The sequence below is a fragment of the Mastigoproctus giganteus genome, chromosome 13 (genome assembly GCF_048544385.1).
Source record: "Mastigoproctus giganteus isolate SK-2022 chromosome 13, ASM4854438v1, whole genome shotgun sequence".
NCBI classification, from domain to species: domain Eukaryota; kingdom Metazoa; phylum Arthropoda; class Arachnida; order Uropygi; family Thelyphonidae; genus Mastigoproctus; species Mastigoproctus giganteus.
Window position 1 is genome coordinate 108,841,424 of NC_143587.1, and position 24,943 is coordinate 108,866,366.

A 24,943-nucleotide genomic window follows, 5' to 3' on the forward strand; every position below is an offset into this window, starting at 1 on the left:
ATATGCATAGCACAATTGTATGTATATTATTTACAAAAATATTGTGCCAAATCTGTATATAATTTAATTTAATTTTACATTAAACGTTTAACGATTTTTCTTTCTTTCTTTTTTTTTTTTTTTTTTCTCCCCCAGACTTCTTGTTAGCGGACACTTCTCTCTAACGGATACATTTTCGTTCCCCATGGCTGTCCGTTAAAGGGAAGTTTCACTGTATTCTGTTTATTTCTGAATACCGTTTTCTTCATTTCATTTTATATTTCAGTAGCTCTTTCGTTCTACAAGTAGTACGCAAATGCCCAGAAAGGAAAGACACCTTTCTGTTTCTTTTTCCTTTATTACTAACACAACTAATAGCCGCTTGGTCACCTTGTGGCATTGCTCCTGCTTCCCCATGGCAGGCCTGGTAACCTGGGAGGTAAAGAAAAACCCCCAGGGCCAAAAGGAGCCAACATGGATAAAAATACTTATCCACCATTAGAGCCTTCGAGCTCTGGAACAGAAAATTACAATGACCATGACACAAATCATGATTTAGGAAATAACACCAAAAGACTGAAAACTGATAGGATGGAGCAACCCTGCCCATCGTTTCTAATTTTCCACTCCCTCTCTAGTCAACCTATGAGTAAACTGTCTCCCTTTATGATTCAAAAACATCTGGAAGGTATTGCAGGATCTCCTAAGACTGTTAAGAGACTGCAATCAGGAGACCTATTAGTGTAAACTACTAACCATAGACATTCGGAGAAACTAATCTTCTAAATGTCAGCGAGGAAGAAATAACCCAAGAGCTGCAGGGACAAAATGTCATTGAAGCAAAACGCATAATGACTAAAAAAGACAATCAACTTACACCTACCAGAAACATTATTCTCACGTTCAATACCCCTAACTTACCCACCTCTGTAAAAGAAGGTTATTTACTATGCTGCATTCTCCCATATATTCCCAATCCTTTACGATATTACAAATGCCAAAAGTATGGCCATTTGCAAACAGTATGCAGAGGAGTTCCAGTCTGCCCCCAATTGTGGGTCCTCAGAACACAATCAAAGTGACTGTTCGGCTACAAAAGTGACGAGCGCTAACTGCAAAGGTGACCACCCTGCATATTCGAAAACTTGTGAAAAATGGAAAACTTGAGAAAAAAATAGTAAAATACAAGGTCAAGAATAAAGTCAGCTACCAAGAAGCAAGAAAACAAGTTACACCTACTATAAACAAAAATTTAACCTATGCCAATTCAGTAAAAAAATATCAGTCTCCACTCAAACAGATGTCACCATTTCCACTAATAAATCAATTTCTGATTGGGCTAGAACTGTCCTATCTGAGAAACAACCAAGTGTACGTAAACAACAACCCAAAGTCTCAGACCAGGCAAATAATACTCCTCTGACAATACCACCAGCATCTCCTCCTCCAGTGAGTACTACTACATCCGATATTACAAACTCAAATACAATGAAAAATACCCAGGACACAACCATGGATACAGATGGCACATCTATGCAGGAAGATCCAATTTTAGAAATTCACGCCGAAGAAGAAGAAGAAGAAATGGACACTGGTCGGCCAGTTAAATCAAAATTAGAACGTCATAAGCCAGTCATCTTCAAAAAGCAGTCAGATATAGCTCCATCAGTTAAACACAAATAATGCCTTGTATTTTGCAATGGAACTGCAGAGGCTTTCGTTGCAACACAGATAATATCTATGATCTGATTAATCGGTATTCGCCAGTTGCTCTTTGTCTCCAAGAAACTTACTTAACTTCACAAATTTCTCCTTCGATTAAGAACTATTGCCTTTATCGAAGAGATCGTAATACAGCAAATGCTGCCCATGATGGTGTTGTAATTCTGATAAATTCAAAGATCCCAACTAAGCATATCCCACTTCAAACTAAAATAGAAGCTGTTGATGTCCATATAGCACTCCATATTTCATTAACACTTGTGTCAATCTACTTACAGCCAAACCATACATACTGTTTAAAAGAACTTGAAGACCTCATCATACAGATACCTCCACCTTTCTGTATATTAGGGGACTTTAATGGTCACCACCCACTATGGGGTGCTACTGGACATACTTCAGCAATAGATCTTTCCATTTGTTCTCCAGTACTGGTCCCGACCATAGAGTGGTATGTTATAAACGATCCTATGGGCACTGATCACTTCCCAATCGTATGCAAGGTATTGATAGCACAGACTCCTTTAACTAAACTCTGCAATAAATGGATATTTACAAGAGCAAACTGGGCAAAATTTCAGTCATCAATCTCTTTCGATGAGAAAAAAATCTGTCTCCAGCATATTGGTGATGTGACAGATTACATCATGTCGCATCCCTTAAACATGGCTAAAGATACAATACCATTATCAAATCCACTGGGCCGTAAGCACTATAATTATTGGTGGAATGAGGAATGCACCAAAGCAAAAAATAAAGCGTGGAATTTGTTTCGGCAATATCCAATCACAGCCAATCTGATAAATTATAAGAAAGTAAGGGCAAAAGCACGTTTCATACAGAAGCAAGCCAAAAAAGAATCCTGGACCCATTTTGCATCAACAATTAACAAAAACACTGACAGCAAATTAATTTGGAAAAAAATTAGACAGCTTTCTGGTAAGTTTCCAACCATACCCTCTCCAGTCCTCTCCTGGAATGGGCGAGATTTATCTAGTCCCTCGGATATAGCTAATGCTTTGGCAATACTTTTGCTGGGAACTCAGCAACATCAGCTTATACTACATCTTTCCAACGAATTAAAAACAATCGAGAACAGTATTCTATTAACTTCCAAACTGCCCTCATTCTACCATATAACAAACCTCTACAATATTCTGAACTATTGCATGCCATTAAAACAGCTTGTAATGGTGTTTTAAGGGATCCCATCTGGTGCCACCGGACCAGATGGGATCTATTATGTCATGCTGCAACATCTTGATGACAAAGCTTTGCGCCTCCTCCTGGTCTTTTACAACCGTATTTTTTTAGAAAATGTTTATCCAGCTTCTTGGCACCACTCTATTGTTTTGGCATTCCTGAAGCCTGGAAAAGATCCAACCATTCCCCATAACTATAGACCAATATCTCTGTCAAGCTGCCTCAGCAAAATCCTTGAAAAAATTGTCCACAGTAGACTCGTCTGGATCATTGAGTCACAACAGCTAATGAGCAATAGTCAACATGGCTTTTGACAAAACAGATCATGCTTAGATCTCATGATCAAGGCTGAATTTGCCATTCGCAGTGCTTTCGTTAAACACGAGCATCTGATAATGGTTTCTATAGATATGCAGAAGGCTTTTGACACCACTTGGCGACATGACATACTTAGTGATCTTTATTCTCTCAGTCTACGGGGCAACATTCCCATATTTGTTCAGAACTTCCTACGCACTAGATTGTTTCAAGTAAAATACCAAAATGACCTCTCTACAACTTTCATTCAGGAAGAAGGTGTTCCTCAGGGATCTGTACTGAGTGCCACTCTTTTTGCTCTTAGAATCGATTCCATCACTAAACAGCTTCCAAACACAGTTGAGTCATATCTTTACGCGGATGACTTTTCCATTTCCTGTCATTCCCAAAGCATGAGATCTATTGAAAGGCAGCTTCAGATATCACTGAATAAAATACAACAATGGGTCAACCTTAACGGCTATCGACTCTCACAACAGAAAACAGTTGCTATCCATTTTTGTAGACAACGCAAACTCCATCTGGATCCTGAGCTTCAAATTTCCAATGTCTCCATCCCAGTCACTACTAACATCAGATTTCTAGAATTAATCCTTGACAACAAATTAAATTTCTTAGACCATATTAAAAATGTACGTACTTCCTGTTTAAAAAAGTTAAATATACTCAGAACTTTATCCGCCCTAACATGGGGTGCAGATCGCACCTCCTTACTTCGGTTATACAGGGCATTAATCCGATCCCATCTCGATTATGGTGCTCCTGTCTATGATTCTGCCAGAGCAAGTGCTTTGCGCTGGCTTGATCCAGTTTAGCACAGTGCCTTGAGGATTGCACTTGGGGCCTTCAGAACATCACCAGCACATATCCTCTACATTGATGCTCATGAGCCCCTGTTAACTCTATATAGGAAAACACTGCTACTGAAGTATGCTGTCAAAATACAAAGTTGTGCCTCGCATCCAATTCAGTTATACTTATTCAATCCACCATTAGAAATCCTCTACAGAATTAAGCCTAGTATAGTAAAACTAGCTGGTCCTCGCCTTCTTGAATTGATGCAGGTTTGGACTGTTTCCATACATTCTGTACAAGAGGTAGTAACATGCGCTCAACCACCATGGACTCGTACTCCTCTACCCACTTGTGACACTTACCTTTGCTAGTGGGGAAAAAATGTTCTTCAAGCATCAAATGTGAAACAACTTCATGCAATTCACACTCACAGATATTTTGACTTTTCTCCAATTTATACAGATGGCTCGAAATCTAACTCAAACGTTGGAGCAGCAGCAGCAGCAGTGTTCCAAATACCACTATTTTTGCATCCCTTCCACCTGAATTCAGTATCTTTTCAGCAGAATTATTTGCAATTAAACTAGCCTTAGAAAATCTCTGTTGCTCATTAAAATTTGTTATTTACACTGTCTCCCTCAGCTCAATTATGGCATTATCTGACTCCTCAGATAAAGTTCACCCTTTTATAAATGAAATTAGAAGATTTTTACTGCAGTTTGAAGAGCACCACCAACTGATCACCTTCTGCTGGATTCCGGCACATTCTGGAATTTCTTGTAATGAACTGGCTGAGCTAAAGCTGCAAAAAATCCAGCTACCTTAGATTTAACCAATATCCCTGTTCCAGCATCAGACTATCCACAAATCGTTCATGGTGCATGCCTAACAAAATGGACAGCACGCTGGCATTCTCAAACAAATAACAAACTTTTTTCAATTTAAACAGAATCCTAGAATTTGGCGTTCCAGTGTCCGTTCATCAAGATGAGAAGAAGTACTCCTTTCAAGATCAAGAAATAGGCCATACACATTTGACTCACCTTCATTTACTCACAGGAGATGATCCACCACAGTGTCCACATTGTTCTCTAAATTTGACTGTGAAACACATTCTCATTGAATGCCCATACTATAAACAAGACAGAAATACAACCCTGTTATCTTTAGTTAACTTTTGGAAACCAATAACTCTAGAGAATGTCATTGGTGACAATACAAATATTCCTGAATTTTTTAACTTTCTGAAGAAAATTGGAGTTTTTAGTCATTTCTGATTTCTGCCTTTTCTGACGTGACAAGAAATTATCATATATTATTACAATAAAGGAATAGGCGCATTATAGCCAAAGCAGCTTATGCGCCATAAAACCCCCACAGCAAAAACATTATTTATTATTTTTTATTTTTTTAGACTACAGTGAACTCCTGATTATCTAGGCCAGTGGTGAGAAGAGAATCACATAATAAAATTTTTTTTAAAACTTGCATGATTTTATTTTGATAAAACGAAAAAAAAAAAATGACTAGCTTCTAATTACTTGTATAAACCTCGTTATTATTATTATTATTATTATTATTATTAGAGAGAGAGAGAGAGAGAGAGAGAGAGAGAGAGAGAGAGAGAAAAAGTAGAAGGAAATCACCAAGAAAGAGAAGAATGATGATATCCAGCTCAGAACTCAGGGCGTGCCAAGTCCATACTCACCAGATGTGAACATCTGTGGATAAGGAAATAAAAAAAAAACCCTATTATAGAACTTTAATTAATTACAATCTTTGTTATAAATATTTATAACTTTAAGTGTTGAGATAAGGACATAGTGTGGTTGTTCATAATGAATTAATTAAATTCGAATAACACTAATTAAACCAAATAAACATTTCTAAAGTGAATTTTAGTGTATGAAAAGCATTAAATAAAGTAAGTTAAATTCTCGCATAATAAAACTACTTAAATAATTGGCAATATTTTTAGATTTCATATTGAATTCTGTTAAGTTCAATGACAGGATTCAACATGGAATCCAGAAATATCACCAATTATTAAGTAGTTTTATTGTGAGGAATTTAATAAGTTACTTAATATAATACTTTGTGCATAATCAAATTCACTTAATAACAACAATATGCATAATTTAATTATTGTTATTCACATATAATTAATTCATTATTCATAACTTTTTTTTATTTATTTACTTTCTAAGGTGCTACGTCATCCTGACATGATGGATGGTGTTCTCTTTTGGGCCCATCATGAAAAAATTGTGTGTGTGGATCAGTCTTTTGCTTTTATAGGAGGACTGGATATGTGTTATGGGCGCTGGGATGACTGTAAACATAGGTAAGTAAGTTTTTCTTTATTCTTCCTAGTCAGAATGTTTTGTTATTATGCAAAGGCTGTTCAATAAATAGTAAGATAGAAGAATGAAAGATATTAATTACAGTGGATTCCAGTTATTTGGGCCACCAGTTAATCGGCGCAGCTGTTTATTTGGGGCAAATCTTAAAAAACAGAAACCAATCGAAAAAATAGCCAGGGTTTACTTCGCTTAATTGGGAAGTTACCGTTTAATCGGGGCAGGAGACTGCAGCACTGCATGGAGATTACCCTACGATTGTCTCCGATGGTACCAAGTGGTTCGGTCGAAATTCTGGAGGTCACAACCATAAAACAATAAAAACAATTAGCAGTCACCTGTTTATTGGGCTTTTCTGTTAGTGAAATCTGTCATAAACGGACAGTAAACTCGATCTTACTGAATTTGCGATTTACCGACAGCTGGAATTCTGTGGGTTATTATGGTGAAATGTGTTTACACTTCCATGAAATCTTCAATCATATAAAAAAAATTAATTTTCAGATCTTCTCTTCATTCCAATTTTTAAAGCTTTGTAACTCCATTCTCACTTGCACGTATTGTGTTACTTGCAATTTATGTGTGACATGTTCTTTTGATTGTTATTGATTGCTTATTTTTTACTGTTTTAAATTTTAACCCCCACCCACAAATGTCAGTGAACAGAAATGTCAACTAGTTCGTATAAATTATTAATCGGAATAATTATTAATCGTGATATTCGGAATAATTAATACAGTACGTATTAATTATTCCGATTATCACGTATATTCTTCCGATTTTCATATATCATTTAATTTTTTAATTGGTAAGGTAATAAAGGGTAAATTTGTGCTTTTTTTTTATATATCTTTGCTTTTACAGCCTGTGGATAATATTCCTCCTATTTTCTCTAATTAGAATCGATGTTTAATAAAATTAAAATTCATTTCACAAACGTAATCACAATGACCGGCGCTTACTACACATCGTATAGTGAACGGTACTTTACTATGTTGAGTTCGTCGTAATGTGATTTGATTGTACAGTGAACTAATTGTAAAGGGGGAGTTACATTGTATTTTTAACTATTTACGTGAAACTTCGGATAATTGGGGCAGCCACTTAATCGGGCCAAAATGCACTAGTCCTGATGTGTCCCAAATAACCGGAATGGATTGTATATATTATTTATAATACACATTATCTACTAACTGTTTCTTGAATTTATTTTTAAACTAACAATATAACACTATGTATAAAAACTTACAGTTCATAGGTGTTAAAGAATGGCTGAAATTTTTCATGTTCTTGCAGTTCCCTACCACCTTCACAAAGAATTGATTATGACAAGTGACTATTGTTGAAGACTGTGATGGTATGAAGGTCACATGATGTCCAGCTCAGAAAAAATATCCAGAACAAATTGTGTAAAATGCCTGCAAGGGAAAATAAATTTATCTTCCCTTGTATGTGTCATCTGAGAAACTGTAAAGATTCCATCAAAATTCAGTTACTTAACAAGTTTAGTATTAGTAGTGACAAAATGACACAAGAAAGCAAACTTTTACTGCATCAGCCAAAAAGAAAAAAGAATTACCTTACTTTCTTAATTTATTTGCTTATCCCTTCTAATTATTTGTCCAAGCCTTCTTTATATTCATTCGTACTACTCACCTCCATGACATTAGTGGAAAGTCTACCCCAAGAGTATCACTTTATAGCTTAAAGCATATTTCTAGACATCTATCCTGCAACCATCCTTTTCCAGTTTTAATTTGTACCCACTGTGTGTGTGTGTGTGTGTGTGTGTGTGTGTGTGTGTGTGTGTGTGTGTGTGTGTGTGTGTGTGTGTGTGTGTGTGTGTGTGTGTGTGTGTGTGTGTGTGTGTGTGCGCGTGTGTGTGCGCGTGTGCATGCGCGTGTGCATGCGCATGTGTGCTCATTTAAAGTCCTAATGGCAAGAAAGAACATCTACTATCCATTTTCTCGGGAGAAAGACATACACTAATGAGCCAAAACATTATTACCAGCGAGTTGGCGCCTCCGTAGCCAGGTGGGCAGGAGCAGCAGTGCGTAGCACACGCTTCTTGATTTAGACCGGAGTTCGAGCCCGTGACCACCAAATACGGAGGATGCGGAAAGGTCAGGGAATGACCACCGCATATCCCCGGAGCAATATGGCCTTAGTTGCTAATGCTCCTAAAAACCAAATAACAAACATAACCAGCAAGTTGTTATGCAAATGGAAGTAACTGCAGGTAAACTATGGAGTGTGCACGAATCTGGACATGGTATAAAAAAAAAACACCTGATACTGAGCTCCATTAATCAGTGTTACTCTTGTTCTTCAGATGGGAATGGCAGCAGACTTAAGTGAATTTGACAAAGGCCAAACTGTAGACCAAACTCTGGCCAGACAACTGGGTCAGAGCATATCCAAAACAGCACAGCTGGTGGGGTGCTCATGGTCAGCCATGATTAGTACCTACCAAAAGTGATCCGAGGAGGGGAAATCCATGAACTGCTGGCAAGGTGTTGGACAACCATGGCCCATCGATGCTTGAGGTGAGTGAAGTCTCTCCCAGATGGTACGTGGCAACAGAAGGGCGACTGTGGCACAACTCGCCGGTAATTGGAATGCTGGTGATGGGAGTAACGTGTCACAACACACAGTACATCAAACCCTGCTGAAAATGGGGTTGTGTAGCTGCAGGCTTCCGCTCCGAGTGCCCATGCCAATCACGGTTCACCGGCAACAGCGCCGACAATGGGTACACAAGTATTGAAACTGGACCTTGAGTGATTGGAAGAAGGTCATCTGGTCCAATGAATCACATTTCCTGTTGCATGATGTGGATGGCTGGGTACGTGTGCATCGTTTACCTGAAGAAGTGATGGCACCTGGATGCACTGTGGGACAAAAACAAGGTGGTGGTGGTGTCATGCTTTGGGCAATGTTCTTCTGGAATACCCTGGGTCCAGTCATTCATGTGCCAGACACTGATGTCTACCACCTATCTAAACATCATTGCTGACCAGGTACACCCTTTCATGGCAACGGTCTTCCCCTGTGGCAGTGCCATCTTTCAGCACGATAATGCACCATGCCACACTGCCCGGATTGTTTGAGACTGGTTTGTGGAACATGAGGAAGACTTCCAGGTATTGCCCTGGCCTCCAAATTCCCAGACATCAATCCCATCGAGCATCTGTGGTTTGTGCTGGAATAGCAACTCCGATCTGCGGCGTCTCAACCATGGACCTTACAGGAGTTAAAGGATCTGCTGGTTACGTGTTGGTACCAGATACCGCAAGACACATTTAGAAATCTGGTAGTGTCTATGCCTCATTGGGTATGATCTGTTTTGGCTGCACGTGGAGGACCAACATCATATTAGGTAGGTGGTCATAATGTTTTGGCTCATCGGTGTATGTGGGAATTAACTAATTCTAATAAGAGATTAAACAACACTACATTCCATGTAAATTTTATCCTGATACCATTGCATGCTGATAACCAGTTCCGTACTTTAGACTTGAAAATGATATCCTCAGAGATTTCAAAACATCATCAAAATTTCCTTCTAAATGGTTGGGTTATTGAATGTTTTCTGTAAAGTTTTCTTTACAGCTTGTTTCAGTAAATTCAATTATTTTTTGCCTTTAAAATTTACATGCAGTACACTGTTGTTTAATCTCTTATTCGAATTGCCTATCTAGTTTCCAGATGCTGCAGTTTTACAGAACTCAAGGCTTTTCTTGGTAAAAATATCCTTTTTTTGTCCTTAATAATCTTGTTGCTTGTAACTGCACCCTTTTCAACAGTTCTACAGCCTTCCTGAAATGAAGGTTCAGACTGGTATGCATTACTCAAGATGTGACTTAACCAATGTCTTAAAAAAATGTGAAAAACACTATGAGATGTCCTAACAGGTGAACTTCATGCTGTACAATGCAATTCCCCCAGATCTTTTTTATTCTCCACTGCCTTGAGTTTAGTACCACTGAACCATTATTTTGCTATTCTTGCATTTATTAATGTTAAAACTCAAGTGCTGCTTTCAACCTGTCTGCCTAATTTATCCAAATCTTGTTGGAATAACATAAGCAGTGCTTTTTTTGTAAAAAAATAGGTGCTGGTATTCAATCTTTGCTATCAGGAAAAATTTTAAATTTAAAGGATATGAAAAGTACTCTAAAAATTTTTTTCTCTGATATTGTTACTTTAGTAGTAATGTTTTTATAATAAGAACAAGAAATTAAGTATATTAACACAGTTTATTAAGCATAAATTTGTTATTCAAGTATATAAAAAAAATAAGTAAAATGTGAGTAAAATAAGTAAAAAATAATAACATAAGTAAAAATAATTTCATAATAAAGTTTTTGTAGAATATTCCAAATTTTTTTTAAGTTCTCATCCGACACTCTACGCCAGGGGCCGGCAACCTTTTTTGAGTGAAGAGCCATTTTTGATCTAATTAAAAAAAAAAGAGAGAGAATCCAAAGAGCCGCACCTGGGAGTAGTGGGGAGGCGAGCTGGGAGTAGGGGGGAGGCAAGAGTTTTTTAAGAAATGGAATAGAGTGGGAAGGTGTTTATTAAAAAATATGTATTTTTTGTTATTATAATATATATATATATAATATATATATATAATATATAATATATATTATAATAATATATATATATATATAATATATATATATAATATATAATATATATTATAATAATATATATATATATATAATATATATATTATTATTTATTAATACTGAAAAAACATAACAAACATCCAGTTAGGTACAAATTAATGTGACTTTTGCTGATGAACTTCTTGAGCGAGTCTCTGAACATCATGCGAGTATGTCGTAATTAAACATGCTCGCATTGTTTAGACGATGGTTTCTTGATTTATTTTTAATATAGTTCATGTTCAAAAATATTTGCTTGCAGAAATATGTTGAAACAAAAACTGAGAGAAGTCCAAATGCAAACCTTTTCAAATTTATATAAGTGTTCCGGTAAGCTACTCCATGCATTTTAAACTCATCTATCGCCGTCCATTTGTGTAAAATTACAAGGGCAGCCTTTTGCCTCTCCAAATCCTCAATTTTGGTTTTACAGCACTCCACATGTCTTTGATTTTTAAGTCCTCTAACTCCATTTCAAATTGTGCTTCATGTGAACTGTAAAGTTAAAGAATCGCAGTTATGTGTTAAAAGAGCTGCACGTGGCTCGTGAGCTGCAGGTTGCTGACCCCTGTCCTATGCTGACTTCTTTTCTTCCTCTTTGTGTGTGTCGGTTGCTGAATGACATTTCCGAAGCAGTCACGAATCGACATATTTTGCAGGATCGAAGTGGGTCAGTGGCAGGCCTACAATTTTAAGAAACAGTAGTGAAGAAACTGTTTTTGTCATCAATGAAGCGTTGGTTGGATCAGATTCATTTGTGAAAATCCTCATTCACATTCACTCGATGAAATTGGTATTGTACTCAGAGTATTCATCAAATTCTTCAATTCTTCCGAAACCTTTTTATCAATTAGGTATCCCCGAAATCCACGAATTGCATTCTTTCATTTAATTGTAACCTAATTGACAGTTTTCTAACTTTTCTTTCACCAAATGCCAACAATTCATGTTTAGAAGGATTAATACCTTCGTTGTCCTCGTTTTCCATCTCAAATTTGAATTTCTTTGAATTTGAATTTCTCAAATTTGAAGTTCTTAAATTTGAATGTTTTTGGTTATACAGTTTTATATAGAAATATCTTAACAATAGACAGTAAAAAATGCAAATTAATTAAATAATTTTAAGCTTATTTGAATAGTAGGTAAATATATGAAAAAAAATTTATGGAATATTAGAAATTTCAAGGTGCACTGCATCCAAATAGCACATGTCACTGTTAATAAAAGTGCTGGTATGCTGTACCGTTGCGTACCATCCTAAAAAAAGCACTGAACATAAGTAATGTACTCTGATTCCTGTTTAATCAGTCTGTTCACCTCTGCATCATCAGCAAACTTAGACATTAAAACTGATATGCCTACATCAGTATCATTAATAAATAAATAAATAAATATTAAAAACAGTAAGTAGCCCAACACCAAACCCTGAGGTGACCCCAATTGTAATATTAATCTCTTAAGAGAAGTTGCCATTAATAACCACTCTGTGTCTCCCACTATACTGTTCAAAGAAGCTCCAGAGTGTCTGTTATAAAAGGAAAAAATGAATAATTTTTTATTTAATGTTATTAAATAAATTTTTCATTGATTTTGAAAGGCTTTTGACTGTGTACAACATGACAACCTCATCAATATGCTACAACTGATTGGACTTGATTGTAAAGTCATACATACTATCAAGAATCTCTATTGAAATGAGGGCATTAGTCAGAATGGGGGACATTGAGATCAGTAGAGGGGTTAGGCAAGGATGTATACTCTCACCACTGCTGTTCAACATATGCTCCGAATATATTTTCAGGGAAGCTATGGGAGCTGTGGAAAAAGGCATAAAAGTAAACGACCACATAATAAATAACATTCGTTATGCTGACGACACAGCATTAATAGCAGGCAACAACAAAGAACTGCAAAAAATGTTAGAATGAGTAAAAAAAGCATGTGAAGATCAAGGCTTGCACATCAACACACAAAAAACAAAATTAATGATTGTCAGTAAGACTGGAGTCAATGGGACAAACCTTATTTTAAATGGCAAGAGTATTGAAAGAGTAAAAAGATTCAAATACCTTGGTTGCTTGCTGAATGAAAATTTAGACCCTGATGAAGAGATTACGATCAGAATTGAGATTGCAAGATCCAGATTCATGAAATATAAATCACTAGTTTTGGAAAAAACCTTGCACTGGCAACACTCATGAAGTTTGTAAGGTGCTGTGTGTGGCCACTACTTCTATATGGATTTGAAACTTGGACACTCAGGGCTTCAGCTGAAGAGAGTGGAGTCCTTCAAGATGTGGATGTATAGAAGAATGTTGAGGTTCCCATGGACAAAGTGGATGACAAATAAACAAGTATTACAAATTATAGGACATAATTGGTAAATGATGAATGTCATGAAAAAATGGAAGGTAAAATACTTGGGACACATCATGAGAGGAAAGAAGTACAAGTTGTTGCGAGTGGTCCTGAAGGGAAGGATGGAAAGGAAGAGAGGAGTTGGCCGATGAAAAACCACATGGATGGATAACATCAAGAGATGGGTGAGACTGGGATTCGAAAAAATTGTCAGATGGGCTGAAGATAGAAAAGAGTCCAAAAAAAGTGATCGCCGACCTCTGAACTCAGAGATGGCACTGAAAGAAGAAGAAATAAAATCTTAATTTTAAAATTTAATTTTATTATTTTTTATTCAATGAATAATTGATGATTGTTAACAAATAATTAGCAGATATTAATGTCACAAAAATACACATTTAGTCCATTGGTAGTGCAATTTATGACTACTTTTATTTCACTTAAAAAAAATCTCCATTACCAATTTATTTATGTTATTAATGATATACAGAAATTTTTCTATGGGGCTTCAATGTTTAGTTATTAATTTTAAAAATTATCATAGACTATAACTACCCTGTAATTTATGCTCACTGAACTTCAAGGCGCCTCCGTAGCCAGGTGGGCGGGAGCAGCAGTGCATAGCACACGCTTCTTGAATAGACCGGTGTTTGAGTCCGTGACCACCAAATAAGGAGGATGCGGAAAGGTCAGGGAATGACCACCGCATATCCTCGGAGCAATATGGCCTTAGTTGCTAATGCTCCTAAAAACCAAAAATAACAATAACATAACACTGAACTTCAATATATTTTCTTTGCTGAATAGAAAATAAAAAAAAAAAAAAAAACTATGGTCAACTGTATTTTACTTAGTCATCATCATCATCAGCCATTTTCAATCCACTGCAGGATGAAGGCCTCTCCAGCAACTTTCCAGTTCCTTCTGTTTTGAGCACTGGCCATCCATTTACTACTCAAAAACTCTTGAATTTTTATTGCTCCAAATGAGAAGAAAGTAAACACTAGGTTACACAAGTATTTACAACTCTGTGAAGGTGTTGTGATGTGATGTTGATAGTTTTTTGCTACAAACATGTTCATTTACCTTCTAGTCGTGAAAAAAAAAAATAATAAGTCTTCTTAAATTTCATGCCTATACTTTGTTCTGCTAAACAAACTTAACTAGTACCAAGTAAAAAAACCTTAAAACTTTTAACTATTTCCAAATTAGTATTGACAAACGATTAATATCCCCAAAGAGCACATACTTTAGAGCTCCCTTAAGTTGCTAACTTTCTTTTTATATCATTACAAATTTCAACAGGTATTACCTTCTGTAATTTCAGTCTTTCGATATCTGCATCGCTTATAAAAATATTTTCAATTAGGGACCCTAAATTGGCTATATGTATTTTGTTGTGTTTCCCACACCAGCATGTAAGACTTAAATTTTCTTGAGCATTAAGATTGCTAATGAAATTTTGTAGCACACTTCTAAGTTGTGCAGATTGTATTCAAAATATTCAAAAGTGTGCAAGTTTCCAGGCAGCTATGTTATCTTATTATAAACAGTACAGATGCTTTGTTCAGCCTAAGCTTTTTGTTTAGGCTGAACTTAGTGCAGTCAGATATGAAATTCTCTGAGCAGTGCAGATGGGCCACCAGAGCAGGTCATGGGGTCTTGTCAATGATATACAGGAATTTTGCTAGCAGAAACAAGGAGGTGATTATCCCTTTGTATAAGGCAATGGCCTTGAGTACTGCATACAGGTCTGGAGGTCTCATTTTAGGAAGGATGTAGAGTTGCTTGAGTGTATACAGAGAAGGGAAATAAGATTGGTGAGGGGAACGAAGGGGGGGGGGTCCTCTTACCAAGAGAGGCTTAAGTTCTGCAAGTTGCAGCATCTGGAGACTAGGCACCTGCAAGGTGATCTGATTGAGGTGTATAAGGTCTTAAATGGTTTGATCAAGCTCAACACTGATGGGACTCTTCCTCTTTCTCAGATTACAAACCTGAGGGACATAGATTCAAATTGAGGAAAGACAGTTGTAGAATAAGATGTGTTGAAGTTTGCCTTTAGCAAGCAGGTAGTTGATTGCTGGAACAGACTTCCATCTGTTGTTGTGAAATAAATTTAAATTTGAAATTGAAATTTAAATTTCAATTTCACCGGATAGGTGAAATGGGAAGGTTTTTTTTTTTTTTTTTTTGCCTGATGCTATATAAGCTTGCTTTCTTGCATCATGTGCCTTAACTAATGCTAATGCTTCCTCCTCACTTTCACTCCAAAATGAAGCAAAGGATTATTAGTTACTTTATAAATACTTCATAATTGATAGAAGATCCTATTCGTGGCACTCAATTCAGCTGTAGGAAATAGGGTAACAGCAACTGTGGTGCAAAATTCAACGCTGCTCTAACAGAAGTGGAGATTTATTTATGGGGTTCAAAATGGGGTGAAGGGATAACAGACAAGAAACAGAGAATTCATTAGTCTGGTTTCATGTTGCCCATTTTGAAGAAATTCCAGTTTTGTCTAGAATGCTAGTTTCATAAATTTCTGTGAAAAATTGTTCATACTCTCAATTATATGACAAAAAATTATATGTAATATATGACAAACAGAGAATGAATTCAAAATTATAATTTCAAAATGCTAAAATCTTTACAAAAGTATTTCTGCTCTTGCTTCTTGCACTTCAATAGCTCTGCCTGTGTATATAGTATAATAATAATAATAATAATAATAATAAACTTGCCCTAAATAAGTGAAATATTCATGTGAAAAGTAATATTAAAACACAACATATTAAAAAATGCTGTGTACATATTTTACTCAAAACCATGGCTATGGTACAATATTTAATTTTTTGAATAGCAGTTAGGCAGCGGAAAACTTTAAACATAATTTTATCAATTTTTGTTTTCATCAAGTTTTCCTTCTATATTTTAACACTAACAAAGTTTTAATGTTGTAATTTTAACAAAGCTCTATTTACTTGTTTTTCTATAATGGAATAGTTTAATAACATAAAAGTGCAGTAATTCTAAGAAATGAAAATTTATTTGAAAAATATGTTTAACAGAACACTGTCACAAACATGAACAGTGACAAAAGTTGGCAGTATTGTTTTAATTGTTTTCATATGAACTCTGCCAGTGCTAGTGGAGAAATTCTGAACTTTATCATTCCTGCTTCTCTAATTTTAGTATCCAGGCTACCAGCAATGGATACTTAATTACTTTCAGCAATAATTAATCACCAATCAGCTGTTTACTTATAACCTTTTTTAATACAGTGTTGATAATCTAATAGTATAAATTTAGCTTTGTGGAAAGAAGACTGCTTTTTTGTAACTATGCGTAAGTAATTTTTAAATGGTAATAGAAGAAAATAATGATAGTTTAATAGCAGTAGTAGAAGAAAATAAGGGCTTATTTTTTTTTTAAAAATCAGTGGCACTTGTAGCTCTGTTTTGAAGCTACAGTTAAAGTTTTTTAGGTAGTAAAATGATTGAACTGCTTCTTTATTTTATTTTTTAGACTAACAGATTTAGGTGGGAAAAAAGTTAAAGATGTACTGGATCAGCATAAAAATTCTGATGCTCTTCAGCCAGAAAAATCCACAGATGAACCTGATATGGAGAATAAGAAAAAAATGTATCAACTTATAAAGAAACATAGTGATGAAGCTGAAAAAAGTTTTATATGTAACTATCTAAAGGACAGAAAAGATGATATTCAAAAAGTAAATTTTTATTCTTTATCTTGATAACAAGCAAGTTTAAGAATAGTAGTTTGAGATTAAATGAACTAAATTACATTAGATATTATATTATTGGAACAGTGTAGATTGTGCATTAGTATAAACCCATAAATATATGACGATTGACCACATTAATCATCAGTGTTCAGTGTGGCTAAATGCTGTGAAGGTATTGATGTCCAGGCAATATGCACAGAAATAGTAATGGGATGATTATTAACCTGATGTGAACTGAATTATATGAACTGAACAAAATTAAACTGTGTTTTCTGCCACAAGTTCAAAAATTGGTGATGCCAATAGGTTTCTTGTTGTTGAATTCAAAACCATAATCCAAAGTGCTCTTATCTGAGTAAAAGTAACACACAGTTTTGGTTAATTTCAAACTGTAAATTTCTGATAAATCCTTTAATACTGATATAATATTTAATACTGATAATACATGTAGCATAAAAGAAAAACTAGAATATGGAATGCAATGTAAACATGCTGAGAAGTACTCATAGTATTTATGAAAATGAAAATTTTTGTGTTTCTTTTGTGCAATACATCAGTGGCTTTTTCCTTTTTCAAAATCTATAAGTAATTTTCAGGCACCGCAGCTATCCATTTACTTTGATATCTTTTTTCTATAGCTAAAATGTCAGTGAAAATGCTCACTGTGCCTGTACAATGCAGTACCCAAGTTTTTGGAAAAGAAATCAATGCAGATCTAATTAATGCATTTTTAATGGCATAATGCAGTTCAAATCTTTATAAACTGCTAACATTCTGTTCACTGCTTCTTCATAGTTATGTGCTCTTCTGTTTCCAAAAAAATTTTTCAAAACACCCTTAATGACATGCCATTCAGCTTTTTTAATTTGTAGTTACAATTGCATGAAGCTGGATATCATTTAAGTTCCTACAAATGATATTCAGCATCACAAAGTAGGATGTCATTGAAGTCCTACAAATATGCCCTCTATAATGCTCTAATTTTACATCAGTGATACATGCAAACTTTGATTTAATGTACTAGAAGCCAGGTCCATTACTCTCCATTCTTTTCAAAAGTTTTTCATAGTTTTATACAGTCACTAGCTAAAAAATTGGGAATCTTTTGTAATTGGCATCAACAGATAATTAAACATACCATATGAAAATGTAATTCATCGTATGATATGATGATAATTCCTGGGGCTTGTTAGTCAATCTGGTCATGGGGAAGACAGGCGATCTTTCTGATATTCAGAAAGGTGTTATTGTTGAAGCACATGTAGCAGGAGCCACAAAATTAAGAAAACAGGAAATCACTGGTGTGTCAAAAGCAACTATCTCAATAGTATGCAATGAGTGGAAGACGAAAAGAGAATATATAGCTCTAAAAGGAAGACATGCTGATTTGGGCCCCAGAACAGAATAACCAAGTGCAAACTACTCTGGTTCAAAAGAACATAGTTTTATTAGGAGACTCCATTTCAGGGAAATGGGAAATATTTTTTTGTAATAAGAATAGGTGGACTAGAACCTCTCAATAACCACCACCAAAAAATCAAATTCAAAATGGAAATAGAAAACAACGGCAACCTTCCTTTCTTGGATATCCTGTTCACAAAAAAATCCACAGAGCTACATATGGAAGTTTACAGGAAGCCCACTGATACTGGAATCCTGCCACCCTTTCTCAACAAAAATCGGTGTTCTAAAGTCCCTCATCCTAAGAGCTCACAGAATCTGTAAAGAAGACAGTCTACAACAGGAAATACAAGTAATAACCAGGCTTGCCGTGAAGAACGGATTTCCGGTATACATTATCAAAAAAGGTAGTAAATTCTCTTCTATAGAGGACACCTTCAAGGCCATCACACAACTCCAACACAGCAAAGATAGGAGAGCATCCATATGTATACAATACATACCATCAGTCAGCACTAAAATAGCTAAAGAAGCCAAAAAATTTGGTATCTTCACCTTTTTCAAAAGTTCAGTCTCCATCAAGCAAATCGTAAAACAACCCCAACAATCCTAGAGGCCCTATCAATAAAATAGACTGTAGGTGTGAGGGTAAATACAGGTACAGGTGAATCATACAGACATCTACAATGTAGAATTAGAGAGCATATGGGAGAGTTCTACAATCCGACACAGCCCTCTATGCTTTCCAGTGTAGTGACTCTTGAGATTTCAAGAATACAAGAATCCTTTCTACAGATAGGCAGTACAACAGAAGGAAATTCAAAGAAGCTTTTCTCATAAAAATATTTGTAGCCTCAGCCTATGGAGGCAGACCAGGTACACCCAGTATAGTTATATTACTATAATTTATGCTGAAAGGTGATAGGCCGAATGGTAATAGGGTTGTTGCATGGTTGACTTAAGTTGGTGGGTTTGGAATAATTTTGGTTTCATTAGACGCAGTCCCAAAGTTAGAGAGAGAGGGTGGGGAGACTGAAGACTGGGGGTATAAGACAGAGGTGGGGTCAAAAGAGAAGGCAATCCCAGATGGTCAGTGAGGCATGCCCATGCCCCCACCAGAGGAAAGAAAAGGGGGTGGCAAGGAGGGGAGGAGACAATAGACTTCTCCTTCCCCACACCCAGGAAGTAGGAAGAAAGTACTATGCAAGAGTGCACAGGTATGTGGAGGCCAGTGGCCTTAGCAGCAAGCTGCAGCAATAGTCATGTCCAGTGAGTTTGTCTCAGAGGTTACAGCCACTGGTGTCAGGTTCAGGAGATGTGTAGAGTCAAGTCTGACTTGGTGATCACTGATGTCTTCTGCCACAGAGGGCCCTTGAGACAGGTAAGCAGTGAACTGTGTCGATGCCGTGTCCAGTCCTGGTCCTGTTGCTGAAGGTCCTTAGTGTGGTTAGATCAATCTTTCCGTTTGAATGTTTCTGTTCAGTTAGGTTGAGTTGTTTCATTCAGTTACTGGCTTCAGTTGTGATGAATAGCAATAAGTGTTCTCCACCTAGAAAAGACCTCTTGCACAAACTTTGTGAGGGCCAGAAATTCCTCCCCCAAGTCTAGAAGGTGATGCTCCAGTCCTGCTGGTAGATATGTGAGTTTCGTCATAAGTTGACAGTGGAGGTCCTCATAATGGTCGCATCTGTACATAATGTGGGACCATGTTTCTGTCTCTCCACATGTGCAGAGGGGGTCTTCCGTTATTTGAAAGTAAGTTAACTTGACGTTGAAGGCACCATGGCTCGTCAGGAGAAATGTCGTAAATAGACCTGGGTGGAACCAAGAGAGGACTCTAGGATATATGTGTCCAACTGTAGGCAGGAACTTCCTGGTAATTTCACCTTTTGTTGAAGCAGGCCACCTTTCCTGCCATGCTTGCTGCACATGATTCTCGAGTCTAGTTCTTTCTTCTCTTCTGTTCCCTGCTAGGTTGATGGTGTATTTCCTGCTAGGTTGATGGTGTATTCCCCCAGGGTAATCCTTTGGTCAGGTGGTATGTCATTCCACAGCGTATAACTTCTAGGTCGAGGGGCAGGACCCCTGCCAGGACTTGGAGGGCATGCGTACTAACAGTACAGCAGGTACAGGTGATGACCAGGAGAATTGAGCATTTTGTGGTGTCCAGGATCTTTTTGTTAACCACCGTTGTGGCCCTATGGAACCACATGGGAGAAGCGTACATAATCGCCGGGGTGAAGAAGGCTTTATAGTACAGTGTTAGCGTGCATTTTTTGAGCCCCCTGTCCTTTCTTGCTATTCTGGCTATTAATCTGGCATATCTTCTTATTTATTCTCTCAAGTATTTAAGATGAGGGTGGAAGGACAGGTTGGTGTCTAGAATGATACCTAGATGCTTCAGTTCAGCGACTAGTTTGATTGTCTGGCTATGGATTTTAATTTGTGGTGATCTTCTTAAGTTTAGGCTGCCTTTCAACAGTATAGATTTAGTTTTTTATAGTTGATATTTTTAAGAAGTGGGCAGTGGCCCAGTCTTGAAAGAGTTTAAGTGCTTGGTTTGCTTGGACTTCCATTTGTGCTTGGCTTTCAGCAGCAACTATCAGTATTAGATCGCCTGCGAATTTACTTCCCCCAGGTCCAGGGCCAGGAATTTGTGTAGGATCATATTCCAGAGCAGTGACCCTAGAACTGAACCCTAGGGGCAGCCCCTGTAGAGTGATCTAATCAACTTATTACATGGTGCTATTACCTGGATTTCTCTGTTGGTTAAGTAGGATGCTCGGCCACCAAATGGTGTCGAATGCCTCAACGAAATTGACTGAGATGGCAAGGAAATATTTTTTGTTACACCCCACTGCCGCCCTCAAAAGGCCACTCAGGGCGTCAGTGGTAGAAGTTTCTTGCTTGAATCCATATTGTGTTGGCATGATTAGTCCAGCTGTTTTATAGTGGTGAGTTATTCTTTTACCTATCAGCCTTTTGAATAGCTTACTTGCCACTGGGAGCAGGGCAATTGACCAATAAGAGTCTGGCTGTTCTGGAAGCTTTGAAGGATTCTTGGGTTATGAGCTTCATGGTTGCAAGTTTCCAGTCGGCTGGGTAAGTTCCTGTTCTTAGGCATACGTTGTATAATCTAAGGAGCAGTTCTGGGGTGGTATCTACTACCTTTTTATAATTTCCTTAGATCATACGTTGTATAATCTAAGGAGCAGTTCTGGGGTGGTATCTACTACCTTTTTTATAATTTCCGGCTCCAGAAGATCTGGGCTGGGACATTTTCTATTCCTTATGAGGGCTGCAGCGGCATGCAATTCCTCTATGGTAAAGGGCTGTTTTCTATTTTCTGTGTTTTGTATGCTTCATTTTCTCTACATATCTGTACCTGTTTGCCCGATAAGATTCAGGCACCTGGTTCATGATAGATCTAGTTGAGTATGTTATCGATAGACAGTTCCCAGGTAATGGCTAGTGTGCCCTGCGAGATTCAAGTTGCATTTATGATTTCTCCTGTGGGGAGTTTGTTAGTAACAACTTTGTAGACTACACAGGCCTTCCTCTTGCTTTTGCATATCAGGTCTGTGTAGCAGTTTCTAACGATATTGTATCCTTCCCTTAACAGTCTGACTTCCGGCTCCAGCCAGATATGTCTTGCCCTTTGAAACTCTTTTCTTGCTTTTATGACCTGCTTTCTTAATGTTTCAATTTCTTGGGTCTGCCAGGGAACCGTGCCCAAGGTTGGAATCTTCTTCTTCATGGCTGTTTCACTAGCATTAGTGATAATTTTTGTGATCCCCCCCCCCCTCTGGATCTCATTTGAGTCAAGTCATTGGTCATCCTCATCCTCTGCTGCTTGGGAGGATGCTGTGCCATCCTTTGGGAGGCTGGCACAGCAACCTCCCAAAGAGTTCCCAGTCAGCCTTGTTAACCACAAAACGATTAACAACAGTTAACTGTTCCTCATGTGTTTGACTACTGGAGTTCTGCTAACTGTCCGGGTGATTTGGTAGGTAAGCACTCTATGGTCTGCATCATCCAGGAGTCTTGGACGGCCCAGTTCACAACATGTCTGGCCACGTTGGTGGTTGCCAAAGAGACATCTACTGTGGCCTCCCACATAGTGTTACAGAAGGTTGGTAAATGACATGGTTAATTTAATATTACCATAGGAAATTTCACCAGGAACTCCTCAAGTCGCCGCCCATTATGTGTGCCTCTCCTATCTGGTGTTTGACTGTGCCAGGCTGGGGACTGACAGTCGACATCTGCCCCGATGATGATCTTCTGGTTTGGGAGTGTATTCAGCAGTATCTGTAGGTAACTGATTGCAGGAGTGATCTCCTCTCCTGGCCTCCAGTACGAGGAGACAATGTAAAAGGGGCCTAGTGGTGAAATGATGTGCGCACAAGTAGCCCAGGCCGTGCATAGTTGGGTTATTTATTGTGACAATCAGGTTGGGGTTTCGTACTAGTATTGCAGCCCATGGGTTCTCCTCCTCAGTGTACACTATTTTGTACATCCTGGGGTATCCCTTCACCTGTCTTGTGTGGCTGTATGACTCCTGTATGATTAAGGTATCGGCATTTTCGTCATCAGCCTTTCTTCCGAATTGTTCGGGCACTGCCCTGGCCCGCTGTGCATTCTGTTGGAATATTAGTTGTTGATGTTATTTGGTTTTTAGGAGCCTAAGGCCATATTGCTCCAGGGATATGCGGTGATCATTTCTTAACCTTCCACATCCTCCATATTTGGTGGTCACGGGCTCGAACCCCGATCTAATCAAGAAGCGTGTGCTATGCACTGCTGCTCCTGCCCACCTGGCTACGGAGGCTCCTGGAATATTAGTAACCTTATGTTAAACCTTTTAATTCGTATAGCCATAGTCGGTTCTAGACTGGTAAAAGAACTTTTACCAGTCTAGAAGTCTTCGTTTTTACAAAGGTGGGACATTTTGTACCTCTAATAGAATGTGAGTGCTCCAGCTTCAGGGACTTGCAGTTCGTGAAAATGGGTTGTTGCTCTTTGTTGGTGCAGTTTTTATACTCATGCCCTTTGGCAGAACAATGGCCTGGGTGCATGTATGGGAGGTGTGACAGAATCTGCAGCATTTATAGCACTTAGGTACAGCCATGTGCTCCCAAATTCTATGACTGCTCCAGTCAATGTACAGTCTTGTCTGGCTCTCCAACACTTGCCAGGCGGCCGGGGCTAGCTCCACAAACCAGTTGTGATTCGATCCTGTCCTTGACTTTGTGTAATATTTTGACTTCACAAGTCTCCCCTGTTCTTCTCCCGAGTTAGGCATTTGCAGCTTTCTTGTGATGATCTCATCTTCCAGTTGTTTGGCCGTGATGTCTTTATCCACATCAAAGACTAGTATCGAGGGGCCCTGCCTTTCGGAGGCTTTGCCATCGTAGCAATTTTGGTGTTTGTCTTAATGTTATCTATGTCTTGCCTGGTTTCAGTCTCTATTAGGACTCCTACATTCTTTGTTTTTCTTATGCTCTTTATTCTTGTTATTTTTAGGTTGTTCTTTAGTTGAGTCATGATGGTTGTTCTTTAGTTCTCACTTGTCTGGGTGCCGTTAGTGTCTACCGTAGGTCTGAGGACCACAAGGTTGGGGGGCTCTAAGTTAGAGTTTCTTCCTCTGCTAGGGTACCTTTGCATTAGCATCCTTGTTTTGTGGGTTCCTCAGCATATCTGCATATGAGGGGGCACATTGTTGCATTTGTTTGCCCCGCTTGTCCAAGTAGGCCTCCAATTTAGCTGTGGCTTTCTCTTGTTCACATTTTGTATTGACAAGAATAATTTCCATTTTATTCCATATAGTGATTATCTCGCTTCTCAGTCCTGTCGTGATCCTGCTGTTGGACTTGGCCATTAACACTTCCAGTAGCGTTCTTAATGTTAGCATCTGTGTGAGCACTGGGCCACCTACCAGGGTAGGGTCCAGCAGGGGGATAAGAGTCCTGCTGTTTGGGAACTGCAACGTCAGCCTGAGTGTTTGTTACTTCTTCCTGTTCCTTCTGCTCTGAGGAGTTATTCCTGGTTTGCCTATCACTTTTGGGGACCACCAGTTTATTATTCTTTTTCTTTGTCATAGAAGTTAGTTTAAGATCATTCATATCTTCAGTCCGGTCAGCAGTCCGGGTGGCTCCGGTCTCACTTTGTAAGATTTCTATCTCTTCTTGTCGTTCTTCTGTTGAGTCCGTGATTTACGGATTAGCGGGAAGGGTACGGATTATCGGATTTAATTTCTGCTGTTCTTGTAGAGGTTGGAAGTGGCGCTGTTTGACGTACACCACAAGTCTGTGGGTCCGGTAGTTCCAAAGCAATCCCTCCGCAAGGTTTTGGGCTATTCCCACTAGCCGTGTGGGGGGGGGATGCCC

The 24,943-nt window shown here is 37.9% G+C and overlaps 1 protein-coding gene across 1 annotated transcript in view; it reads left to right on the plus strand.

Annotated features, from left to right (window-relative positions):
* The window catches only part of LOC150076348 (phospholipase D1-like), a 601,970-nt gene that overhangs the window by 275,106 nt on the left and 301,921 nt on the right, over nucleotides 1-24,943 (plus strand). The window contains exons 13-14 of the mRNA XM_090387327.1: nucleotides 6,225-6,361; nucleotides 16,934-17,138. Of these exons, the coding sequence (XP_090243453.1) occupies nucleotides 6,225-6,361; nucleotides 16,934-17,138 (342 nt within the window). The remainder of the gene's footprint in view (nucleotides 1-6,224; nucleotides 6,362-16,933; nucleotides 17,139-24,943) is intronic.